At 40.6% G+C, this 13,461-nt stretch overlaps 1 protein-coding gene across 1 annotated transcript; it reads right to left on the bottom strand.

The window, feature by feature from the left end:
• Positions 1-4,538: 4,538 nt before the first annotated feature.
• LOC144461760 (uncharacterized) lies at positions 4,539-10,722 on the bottom strand. Its single transcript, XM_078165164.1, has 2 exons — positions 10,685-10,722; positions 4,539-6,136 (listed from the first exon to the last, which is right to left on the bottom strand). Exons 1-2 carry the CDS (start codon positions 10,720-10,722, stop codon positions 5,077-5,079), a joined length of 1,098 nt encoding a protein of 365 aa, XP_078021290.1. The 3' UTR covers positions 4,539-5,076.
• Positions 10,723-13,461: the final 2,739 nt, after the last annotated feature.

Here is a 13,461-nt window from a genome sequence, read left to right on the forward strand (position 1 = left end):
AATTTGTTTGGGAATAGTGCATATGGCTCACCATTGATCACTGATGGACTAATTGATTAGGTAGATTGCTTTCTCTGAGGATAGCAAGATCCTTTAACTATCAACCTGTTATTGACAGAATGTTTTGCAGGTTAGAGCTCATATTTCAAACTTGTAAATGCTTTAACATGTCTGTGTTTAGCACATGTTGCCATTTATTGAATCATCATCATCATTTTGTAGGTTTTTGGACCGATGTTGCTGCAGTTGGAACACAGATCTTTTGGCTTGTCAGTTACTTTCCGTTCCATTAAAGTTACACTTTAGTTCCACTCCACAATTGCTGACTGCTGGACCACTTTAACAGCAGACAAAGGCTGCTAGTAAGCAATCATTCTAATATGACATACATTTCAAATCAAATCAAACTTAATTTGTATAGCACTTTTCATATATTAAAAATGCAGCACAAAGTGCTTCACAGAATAAAAACAAACAAAAATACTACATACATATTGAAAACCCGCCCCTCCCACCCCTCCCACCCCTACATATAAACACACACACACACACACACACACACAGTCAATATAGTCAATAACATGGCTGGGCACTGAGGAACCAGGTGAGGAAAGAACCACCTATGGGGAGCCATCCACACCGAGAGGCGCCACAGCCTACGGCCACAGGGAATGCCGCCACAGAGACCACCCCAACCCAGACAGACTGGGGTGGACTCCACACATGGTGCAGAGCCCCCCAGTCCTCTGGGCCTGAGGGATCTCCAGGGCGACGTTCCCGCGGGCAGACCAGACACACCTCTCAGTGTGGAGGCCCCCCATGAGGAAACACTGGAGCTAAAAACTAAAAGACTAAAAGACTAAAAGGCAATATGATAAGATAAAACAAGTATGAGATAAAATAATGATAAAATGCATAAAAATGTAAGATTAGAAAAAAAATAAAGATTTAAAGATTAAAATAATATTAATAATAATAAATAAATAAATGAAGATTTAGAAACTAAATAATAATAAAATGCATAAAGATTTAAAAATAAATCATCTAAAAGCATTAGAAAGTAAAAATAACATCTAATAGAAGAATTAAAAGAGTAAAATAAATCAGTTAAAAGCTAAATTAAAGAGGTGAGTCTTGAGCCTCCTTTTAAAAACATCAACAGTCTCTGCAGTCGTGATGTTCTCCAGCAGGCTGTTCCATAAGTGAGGGCCATAATGGCTGAATGCAGCCTCCCCGTGGGTTTTTGTTCTGACTTTTGGAACAGTTAAAAGGCCGGTGCCGGAGGACCTCAGGATCCGCAAGGGTTGATATGATAAAAGCAGGTCAGATAAGTAAGATGGCCCAAGAACGTTAAGACATTTAAAAACTAATAAAAGAACCTTAAAATCGATCCTGAAACACACGGGGAGCCAATGCAGCGATTTTAAAACTGGTGTAATGTGCGCCCGCCCTCTGGTCCTCGTCAGCACTCGTGCGGCTGAATTTTGGAGTAGCTGCAGGTCTTTTTGGGAAGACCAGAGAGCAGGGCATTACAGTAATCTAAACAACAAGAGATAAAAGCATGCATCAGCACCTCCATGTTAGCCTGAGAGAGCAACGGGCGGACTCTGGCTATATTCTTAAGATGATAAAAACCTTTGTTACATTTTTGATGTGTGGAATAAAATTAAGCTCAGAGTCAAAAATGACGCCCAGGTTCTTTACACATTGTGAAGATTTAAAATCTTGTAGTTTTGGTAAAAGTTTCTCTCTCTTGCCTTCAGGACCAATAATTAAAACCTCTGTTTTGTCCTGGTTGAGCTGTAGGAAATTCACTGCCATCCATGACTTGATATCTAAAATGCAGTTAAAAAGGGTATCAGTTTGCCCTGTGTCATCAGGAGACACGGCGATGTACAGCTGTGTGTCATCTGCATAACTGTGGAAGCTGATGCCGTGCCTCCTGATGACGTCCCCAAGGGGAAGCACGTATAGATTAAAAAGAATTGGACCTAAAATTGACCCTTGGGGCACCCCACACCTGATTTCATGCGTTCTGGAGGAACATGTATCCATACTTACAAAGAAACAATGATCTGTGAGATAAGAGCTGAACAAGTTAAAAACAGTGCCAGAGAGGCCCATCAGGTTTCTGAGTCTGTTTAATAAAATGTGGTGATCTACTGTATCGAAGGCGGCACTTAGATCGAGTACTACCAAGACTGTGAGTTTTTGTGAATCAACATTCAATCAATCAATCAATCAATCAATTTTATTTATAAAGCCCAATATCACAAATCACAATTTGCCTCACAGGGCTTTACAGCATACGACATTCCTCTGTCCTTATGACCCTCGCAGCGGATAAGGAAAAACTCCCCAAAAAAAACCCTTTAACGGGGAAAAAAAACGGTAGAAACCTCAGGAAGAGCAACTGAGGAGGGATCCCTCTCCCAGGATGGACAGACGTGCAATAGATGTCGTACAGAACAGATCAGCATAATAAATTAACAGTAATCCGTATGACACAATGAGACAGAGAGAGAGACAGAGAGAGAGATGCAAGTAATAACAGTAGCTTACAACAACATTATTGAAAGTAATAATATTATAGTTATAGTTCTGGCTACTGTGGTACAATATGTTGAAAGTATGTATTAATATCTGGCAGTATACATGTGTGACAATAGTCATATGTGTATAATAACAGTAGAAGTATGACTAATGACTAATGATGGCAGCAGCAGCAGGAGGCATCTGGCAGGACCACGGCAGCAGCACAACCACACATGTCACGCTGTCCAGGCACCGCTGCAATATGAGTTAATCTGAGAGACAGTGGAGCACAAAGGCTCCGGAGAAGAAGCCGAGTTAGTGACATCCAGAATGGCTGAGTTAGCAAGATGCAGTAATAGAATACGAGAGAGAGAGAGAGAGAGAAGGAGAGAAGGTGCCCGGTGTATTATAGGGGGGTCCTCCGGCAGACTAGGGCTAAGTCAGCCTAACTAGGGGCTGGTACAGGGCAAGCCTGAGCCAGCCCTAACTAGCTTATAAGCTTATAAGCCTAACTAATAAGCTTTATCAAAAAGGAAAGTCTTAAGTCTAGTCTTAAATGTGGAGACGGTGTCTGCCTCCCGGACCGTAACAGGAAGATGATTCCACAGGAGAGGAGCCTGATAGCTGAAGGCTCTGGCTCCTGATCTGCTTTTGGAGACTTTAGGGACCACGAGTAACCCTGCGTTCTCAGAGCGCAGTGTTCTGGTGGGATAATATAGCACTATGAGCTCTCTAAGATATGACGGAGCTTGACCATTTAGAGCTTTATAAGTTAACAGTAGGATTTTAAATTCAATTCTGGATTTTACAGGGAGCCAGTGCAGAGAAGCTAAAACAGGAGAAATATGATCTCGTTTCTTAGTTCCTGTTAGTACACGAGCTGCTGCATTCTGAATTAGCTGGAGAGTTTTTAAGGACTTACTAGAGCTACCTGATAATAGAGAGTTACAGTAATCCAGCCTTGAGGTAACAAAAGCGTGGACCAATTTTTCTGCATCTTTTCGGGTCAGGATAGGCCTAATTTTCGCAATATTACGCAGATGAAAAAATGCAGTCCGTGAGGTTTGCTTTAAATGAGAATTAAAAGACAAATCTTGATCAAATATTACTCCGAGGTTTCTTACGGTAGTGCTAGAGGCCAGAGCAATGCCATCTGGAGAAACTATGTCATCAGATAAAGAGTCTCTGAGTTGTTTGGGGCCAAGAACAATAACTTCAGTTTTGTCTGAATTTAACATCAGGAAATTGGTGCTCATCCAGTTTTTTTATGTCTTTAAGGCAGTTATGGAGTTTAGTTAATTGATTACTTTCTTCTGGCTTCATCGATAAATACAACTGTGTATCATCCGCATAACAATGGAAATTTATAGAGTGATTTCTAATGATGTTACCTAAAGGAAGCATATATAGAGTAAATAGGATTGGTCCGAGCACAGAACCTTGCGGAACTCCAAAACAAACTTTGGTACGTAAGGATGATTCATTACGAACGTCAACAAATTGAAAACGATCAGATAAATAAGATTTAAACCAGCTTAGTGCAGAACCTTTTAGGCCAATTAAGTGATCCAGTCTCTGCAGTAGAATTTGATGGTCAATTGTGTCAAACGCCGCACTAAGATCTAATAAAACAAGAATAGAGACGAGTCCTTTGTCTGAAGCAATCAGAAGGTCATTTGTAATTTTAACTAGAGCTGTCTCAGTGCTATGATGCACTCTAAATCCTGACTGAAATTCCTCAAATAAATTATTATCCTGGAGAAAATCACACAGCTGGTCTGCGACTACTTTCTCAAGGATCTTTGACATAAAGGGAAGATTAGATATTGTTCTATAGTTGGCTAACACCTCTGGATCCAGGGTGGGCTTTTTTAGGAGAGGTTTAATTACAGCTACCTTAAAAGACTGTGGTACATAGCCTGTTAATAGGGATATATTGATCATATCTAATATATGAGTGTTAACTAAAGGAAAGACCTCCTTAAGTAGCCTAGTTGGGATGGGGTCTAAGAGACACGTTGATGATTTAGATGAAGAAATCACTGCTGTCAATTCTTGAAGAGAAATTGGGGAGAAGCAATCTAAATATATATTAGATTCTACAGCTGTGTTTGAGGTTAGATAGGTAGGCCTACCATCTGAGGGCAGGAGGTCATGAATTTTGCCTCTAATAGTTAGAATTGTGTCATTAAAAAAGCTCATAAAATCATTACTGCTAAGGGCTAAAGGAATACAAGGCTCAATAGAGCTTTGACTCTCAGTCAGCCTGGCTACAGTGCTGAAAAGAAACCTGGGGTTGTTCTTGTTTTCTTCTATTAATGCTGAGTAATAGTTTGCTCTGGCATTGCGGAGGCCCCTCTTATAAGTTTTGAGACTGTCTGTCCAGATTAAACGAGATTCTTCCAGTTTGGTTAATCGCCAATTCCTTTCAAATTTTCGCGATATTTGTTTTAACCTACGGGTTTGAGAGTTATACCAAGGAGCAAACTTTCTTTGCTTTGTTAACTTCTTTTTAAGAGGAGCTACAGAGTCGAGCGTTGTTCACAGCGAGCCTACGGCGCTATCAACAAAATGATCAATTTGGGAGAGGTTAAAGTCGGCACGGGAAACCTCTGTTACTGAAGGTATTGGTATTGAATTTAACGACGAAGTAATCTTTTCCTTAAATTTTGTGACAGCACTATCTGATAAACATCTAGTATAGTAACTGTTGCTGAGTGGCGTGTAATCGAGTAAAAAGAAATCAAAAGTAATCAGATAATGATCTGATAGCAAGGGATTCTGTGGAAAGACTTTTAGGTTATCAATTTCAATTCCATATGTCAGAACTAGATCGAGGGTATGGTTAAAACAGTGAGTGGGTTCATGTACACCCTGACTGAAGCCAATGGAGTCTATTAATGAGATAAACGCGGTAGCCAGGGAGTCATTATCAACGTCGACATAAATGTTAAAATCGCCTACAATAATAACTTTATCTGATTTAAGAACTAAACTGGATAAAAACTCTGAGAATTCAGATACAAATTCAGAATACGGGCCAGGAGCACGGTACACTATAACAAATAAAAGTGGCTGCGAGGTTTTCCAGGTCGGATGTAAAACACTAAGAACGAGGCTTTCAAATGAATTATAATCTAGTTTAGGTTTAGGGCTGATTAACAGACTAGAGTTAAAAATGGCTGCAACTCCCCCTCCTCGGCCGCTGCCTCGAGGAATGTGGGTATTATTATGACTGGGAGGAGTGGACTCATTTAGACTAACATATTCATCTTGACACAGCCAGGTTTCAGTGAGACTGAGTAAATCAATATGATTATCTGATATTAATTCGTTTACTAACACTGCTTTAGACGATAGAGACCTGATATTTAACAGTCCGCATTTAATTCTCCTGTTTTGTCTTTCTGTCACAGAAGAGGTTTTAATTTTTATGAGGTTGTTATGCACAACTCCTCTTTGTTTAATTTTAGATTTAAATAATTTAGGTGGTCGGGGGACAGACACCGTTTGTATAAAACTATGAAAACTATGGCTGGGTAACTGAACTAGAAGCTCAGAGAGGCGTTTAGGACTGCAACTCTCTGTCCTGGTCTCAACTCTGGGTTGTCAGGGATTTAAATTACTAATAAAATTTGCCAGGTTCCTAGAAATGAGAGCAGCTCCATCCAAAGTGGGGTGAATGCCGTCTCTCCTAATAAGACCAGGTTTTCCCCAGAAAGTTTGCCAATTATTAACAAAACCCACATCGTTTGCTGGACACCACCTGGACAGCCAGCGGTTAAATGATGACATGCAGCTAAACATGTCATCACTGGTCAGATTTGGGAGGGGTCCAGAGAAAACTACGGAGTCCGACATCGTTTTTGCATATTCACACACCGAGGCAATATTAATTTTAGTGACCTCCGATTGGCGTAACCGGGTGTCATTGCCGCCGACGTGAATAACAATCTTACTGAATCTACGTTTAGCTTTAGCCAGCAGTTTTAAATTTGATTCAATGTCGCCCGCTCTGGCCCCAGGGATACATTTGACTATGGCCGCTGGTGTTGCTAACTTCACGTTCCTCAGAATAGAGCTGCCAATAACCAGAGTTTTATCCTCAGCGGGTGTGTCGCTGAGTGGGGAAAAGCGGTTGGAAACGTGAACGGGCTGGTGGTGAGCCGTGGGCTTCTGCTTGGAGCTGTGCTTCTGGCGAACCGTAACCCAACCTCCCGGCTGAACGGGAGTTACCGGAGGACAGTTAGCTGAGGCTAAGGCTATGCTATGTGGCTCCGCACCGGCTACAGGGGGCTGGCTAACTACCGCAGCTACTGAATGGTTTTCCATGGTGCGGAGCCGCGCTTCTAATTCACTAAGCCTCTCCTCCAACGCAGCAAATAAGCTACACTTATTACAATTACCACTGTCGCTAAAGGAGGCAGAGGCATAACTGAACATTTGGCTAACGGCTAACAACAAATACGACAGCAGCGAATACCCAACATAATGCCATTGATTGGCTGTCAAGCTAAACAACAGTTGCAGGTATTGGCTGGGCAGCGCCTGGTGGGCATGTTTTTTTTAATAATCACTGACTGACAGTTCACTGTCATCTGTCACTCATTGCACAGACAAATGCCCCCAGTGGAGTACATATTTACTGTTCAAGTCACAAGACAGCGCATATGAGAAAAGAAAATAAAAACAGTAAAAACTGGTCGGGGATATTTGAGCGCGCAACTTTTTTGTCATCTGCGTAAAGAGGTGGGGAGCAGTGCGCAATTGCGCAGTAAAACAGCTTAGAGGGAACAGTTGTGACTATCCATTGTGTTACGACCGGCCTAGGGGAACCGGTACATAGCATGAAAGGATGCTCCCCTCTTTCCCCACTCCCAAGGACGACCAATGCCACACAGCTGCAGTCCAACAAAAGATAATTTATTTAACACTCAACAAGAAAGGTAGCAATAAGCTTCAGGGTGGGCGTGGCCCAAAACAACAAACAAAACAATCTACTTTCCAAAACTAACTTACCTACCCAAAAGTAAAGAAAATGAAAATACAGGTCACTCACCTGACTCCCTATAAATAAACAGGAGAAAAAGGATGAACAAAAAGGGCTACCCACCCCTACAGCTACCTGGACTGCTGGACTAATATCACAATTAACAATTTAACACAGTACAACAACACATGGTGCAGTTGGGAGTAGGGCCAAGAGAAGAGGAAGAACAGCTCAAGCAGCGGCCATTTTATACCAGCTCCACCAATCTCCAACCACCAATCAGCAGCCAGCACCTGGAGAGAGAGAAACACACTACGGGTGGCAGCACGACCCTCAGGCAGGGAGGAACAACAGAACAACAGAACAGCAGAATCACAAATAAATGACCAAGGGTCATAACAATTGACATCTTCACCTTGAGCCTGACAGACAGGTGGGCGAGGACCAATGCTCTGCCAGTGACACATGTCTTGCTCTGTGTGTGGCTCAGTGTCTTTACTGCTCTTTTCGGTTTGTTTGCATTTTTTATGAGCTGTTTACTCAAAGCAGAACTTTGAAATATACAGCCCCATTGATGCATTTTCATGGCTCTCAACTTGAAGGAAGATAAGATGCTCCCTAAGGTTGTGCCTCTGAAAGCCTCTGTAAGCTTTAATATAGCTGAGTTTTTAAAGGCTGCAGGAGAGTGATAAGACTCTGGGATTTGGTGCATTTACATGGAGTAAAAGCTCAGTCATATACTGTGTGTTTTTATTGCGATGGCACAAGCCTTAATTTCATGTAATGAACTAGTCAGGATTATGGATTTACCCAAATTAATAGTGTTTACTGGTGAATGCTCTCAATTTAATTGATGCATATCAATCAATCAATCAATTTTACTTATAAAGCCCAATATCACAAATCACAATTTGCCTCAGAGGGCTTTACAGCATACAACATCCCTCTGTCCTTAAGACCCTCGCAGCAGATAAGGAAAAACTCCCCCAAAAAACCCCTTTAACAGGAAAAAGAAACCTCAGGAAGAGCAACTGAGGAGAGATCCCTCTTCCAGGACGGACAGACGTGCAATAGATGACGTAGAGAACAGATCAACATGATAAATTAACAGTAATCTGTATACAAAATGATACAGAAAGAGAGACAGAGATAGAGAGAGATGCAGGGCAGACGGTAATGACAGAAGCTTACAACAACATTAATTAAAGTAATAATATTATAATTCTAATTACGGCTATTGTGGTACAATATGTTGAAAGTATATATTATTATCTGATAGTATACATATGTGACAATAATCATATGTGTATAATAGCAGTAGAAGTATGACTAATGATAACAGCAGCAGGAGGCATCAGGCAGGACCACGGCAGCAGCAGACTTCGTCTTACAATACCATATCTCCTCTCTCTGCACCCTGTCATATACTTTCTCTAGATCTACAAAGACACAATGCAGTTCCCTCTGACCTTCTCTGTACTTCTCCATCAACATTCTCAAAGCAAATACTGCATCTGTAGTACTTTTTCTTGGCATGAAACCATACTGCTGCTCACAGATGCTCACTTCTGCTGAAAGACAGTCGCAGCTCTCTTTCATGTGTGCGCCTCAGAAATTCAGAAATCCTGTCAAATCTAGATGCACTCCCCCAAGAAAAACCTTTAACAGGGAAAAGAAATGGTAGAAACCTCAGGATGAGCAACTGAGGAGGGATCCCTCTTACAGGATGGACAGACATGCGATAGATGTCATACAGAACAGATCAACATGATAAATTAACAGTAATCCATATGACACAATGAGACAGAAAGAGAGACAGGACAGAGAGAGATGCAGGACAGATGGTAATGACAGTAGCTTACCACAACATTAATTAAAGTAATAATATTATAATTCTAATTACGGCTATTGTGGTTCAATATGTTGAAAGTATATATTAATATCTGATAGTATACATATGTGACAATAATCATATGTGTATAATAACAGTAGAAGTATGACTAATGATAACAGCAGCAGGAGGCATCAGGCAGGACTACGGCACCAGCACAACCACACACGTCACACTATCCAGGTAACGCTGCGATTTAAGTTAACCTGCGAGATAGTGGAGCACAAAGGCTCCGGAGAAGAAGCCGAGTTAGTGACATGCAGTACAGCCAAGTTAGCGAGATGCAGTAACAGGACATGAGTGTTAGCAAAGGAGAAGGAGAGAAGGTGCTCGGTGTATTACAGGAGGTCCCCTGGCAGACTAGGCCTAAATCAGCCTAACTAGGGGCTGGTACAAGGCAAGCCTGAGCCAGCCCTAACTATAAGCTTTATCAAAAAGGAAAGTCTTAAGTCTAGTCTTAAATGTGGAGACAGTGTCTGCCTCCCAGACCGCAACAGGAAGATGATTCCACAGGAGAGGAACCTGATAGCTGAAGGCTCTGGCTTGTGGTCTACTTTTGGTGACTTTAGGGACCACGAGTAACCCCTGCATTCTCAGAGTGCAGTGTTCTGGTGGGATAATAGGGCACTATGAGCTCTCTAAGATATGACGAAGCCTGACCATTGAAAGCTTTGTAAGTTAGGAGTAGGATTTTAAATTAAATTCTGGATTTTACAGGGTGCCAGTGCAGCAAAGCTAAAACAGGAGAAATATGATCTCGTTTCTTAGTTCCTGTTAGTACACATGCCGCTGCGTTCTGAATTAGCTGGAGAGTTTTTAAGGACTTACTAGAGCTACCTGATAATAGAGAGTTACAGTAATCCAGCCTAGAGATAACAAAAGCGTGGACCAATTTTTCTGCATCTTTTCGGGTCAGGATAGGCCTAATTTTCGCAATATTACGCAGATGAAAAAACGCAGTCCATGAGGTTTGTTTTAAATGAGAATTAAAAGACAAATCTTGGTCAAATATTACTCCGAGGTTTCTTATGGTAGTTCTAGAGACCAGAGCAATGCCATCCATATGGTGCCTTTATTGAGACATTAGGCCAGAGTTCCTGATGCTTTTCCTTGTTTATATTCTCTCTGATTCAGTGCCGCCATGCATAGCAACTCTCTTAAAACAGCTGTTGAATATTCATGTGGATAATTAAGTGAAGTGTCTGGTATAAATGAAGCAGGGACTGGAATGCAGATATTTCTTAAAAGCATGCCACTGACCTTCAAACCCCTCCACCATCACCACCTCAGCTTCACACTCATACATCTGTGAGTGCACAACATGGGTGTGCCCCATACAAGGGCATCATTTTCATTCCCTGGGTGTGTTGCAGCCTTGTCACGAGAGCAGAGGGACCCATTCATCCCATGTTAATGCCTGTTGTGCATTGTGCTGTTGCTTGATAAAAATTGTAGCCATTTAATGCACATGTTCTGAGGTTATCCTTCAGACCACCTTCTGACTCTCCCTGACAGAGCTGCTTGTGTAAGTAAGACAGATATCCTTATTAGAAAAAGTGCAACGTGGCTTCTCTTTTGGCATGTGCTGGAAAATGCCATTAGAGTCTACCTTGATCAAAGCAATGCAGCTTATGACTTTGTGCAGGTCGCACAGCAAGGTTAAGATGCTGCATGGGGGTCTATCTATCATTGCCTGCTTGTGTTGGACAGTTTTCAGGGCTTTCACCTGACCCCTGATCAGTGTGTGTGTGATGTCGTTACACCACTAGATGGCACTGTAGCTTTATGTGGAATATGTGTGGTAAAAAAAAAGCAGTACTGAGAAGATAGAAAAATAAACTGCTACAAAGATGTGTGTGTTGAACTTATTTCAGCAGTACTGATTCTACTACGCCATCATGTCTGCAACTACAAATACTGTCACTACTGCTAGTATTATTAAATGTAATTGTTCCAGCTGTTACTGTTAATTGAACTAATTATGCTACTTTTACTACTACTGTTGTCAAAGTTACTCTTACTAATACCACTACTATTACTACTGAAACTCAGTGGTGAAGTAAGTATTTTGATGCTTTGGTAATAAAAGGGGATCTGAAGTAAGTGAAAGTTAAAAGCACTACATTCAAAATTTGAGTAAAAGTAATATTATCAGCAGTGATACTGGAATGTTATGACAGATGCATTTTATATTGTTTGGGGTATTTTAATCTATAAGAATACAACATAAACTTGTCATGTCTTTTGTATTTAAAGTCTTAATTTAGAAGTCAACTAGTAATTGTGACTTTGTAATAACCCCAGTGGAATTAAAAATGACAATACTTCCATCAGAAATATAGTGAAGAAGTATGAAATAGCACAAAATGCACATGCTTAAGGAGTGGTGGAGAGTAATCAAGTCTATTTACTCAACCACTGTGCTCAAGTACATTTTTGGGGTACTTGTACTTGTGTTGTACTTGTATTACAGTTTTCTGCTAAAGTTCTACTCCACTACATTTCAGAGGGAAATATACTGTAAATCTTCAGATCAAGATTTTACATCCAAAATATGGCATTATCCTATCTATCATTTGCATTTGCAATTTTTAAAACGTGCAGTTGTCCCTCTCAATAAAAACATGAAAGTAGCAGAGGACTTTTATTTTGGTACAGACATTTAAATGCAGGAAAAGCACAATTGGTGTATAGTTCACCAGAATGCAGAAAATTAATTGTTTTATGCTCAAAATTTTCTGGCGGAGGACGTCCACCAAACCCCATGTTTCATATGTGTCACCCCAATGTTCAAATATAGCCTACGTCCCTGAGCAGATCATGCACATTTGATACTTTAAAAGGAAAGTCTATCCCAAAATCAAAAATACTTGTTAAGAATAAAAAACAACTGGCCAGCTAACTCTGTGAAAATCCATGGTACGGGCCAGCAGTCAAAAAAATGCATCCCAGGCACTCTGTGGTTTAAAATAAATGTATTAATTCATGGATAGACCAACATGTTTGGACTGAAAAGTCTTTATCAGGGTATGAAATCCATTGGGTACAGGTGTGCAATTTAAAAACTCATAAAGATATCATGTGACACAGGTCACCATCATTTTTCCTCCCTGCTGGCTTCTTATATTATTGCATTTTGTTATGTTGTACCATATCTACCTCTCAGTATTTAATATTAATGCTGTTATGCCTATGAACTATTATTATTGAGAGTGATCTCATATGACTGTTTTTATATACCCTCCTTTCAATGTACAATATTGTTGATATGCTTTTGGATATACTGAGGGTGATTCCCTGTGACTCTTACCAAGTGTTCCTACTTTCCTTTAATTTTGTTTTGCCATTGTCACGTCTTTTTGTCCAAAATTATGAGGTAAACAATTTATGGGTATTCCCACATTATATGAGCTATGACATTGTCTGTCCACACTATTGCATATACATTTGTCATATTTTCCTTTAAATGGAGTTAATTGTTTAACTTAGGTTCAGGAGCAGGACCACGCCTCAACCACTCCTCTAATCACCTGACTAACATACAGTACAGGCCAAAAGTTTGGACACACCTTCTCATTCAATGCGTTTTCTTTATTTTCATGACTGTTTACATTGTAGATTCTCACTGAAGGCATCAAAACTATGAATGAACACATGTGGAGTTATGTACTTAACAAAAAAAGGTGAAATAACTGAAAACATGTTTTATATTCTAGTTTCTTCAAAATAGCCACCCTTTGCTCTGATTACTGCTTTGCACACTCTTGGCATTCTCTCCATGAGCTTCAAGAGGTAGTCACCTGAAATGGTTTCCACTTCACAGGTGTGCCTTATCAGGGTTAATTAGTGGAATTTCTTGCTTTATCAGTGGGGTTGGGACCATCAGTTGTGTTGTGCAGAAGTCAGGTTAATACACAGCCGACAGCCCTATTGGACAACTGTTAAAATTCATATTATGGCAAGAACCAATCAGCTAACTAAAGAAAAACGAGTGGCCATCATTACTTTAAGAAATGAAGGTCAGTCAGTCCGGAAAATTGCAAAA

Source organism: Epinephelus lanceolatus, chromosome 23 (assembly GCF_041903045.1).
Source record: "Epinephelus lanceolatus isolate andai-2023 chromosome 23, ASM4190304v1, whole genome shotgun sequence".
NCBI lineage: Eukaryota > Metazoa > Chordata > Actinopteri > Perciformes > Serranidae > Epinephelus > Epinephelus lanceolatus.

What these genes read in the sequence shown, in the direction of transcription:
- LOC144461760 (XM_078165164.1), bottom strand. Translation starts at nt 10,722, where the DNA reads ATGTATGAGTGTGAAGCTGAGGTGGTGATGGTGGAGGG. An exon ending in GAGGTGGTGATGGTGGAGGG is followed by an intron (nt 6,137 to 10,684) that starts GTTTGAAGGTCA and finishes CTGACAACCCAG; the next exon opens with AGTTGAGACCAGGACAGAGA.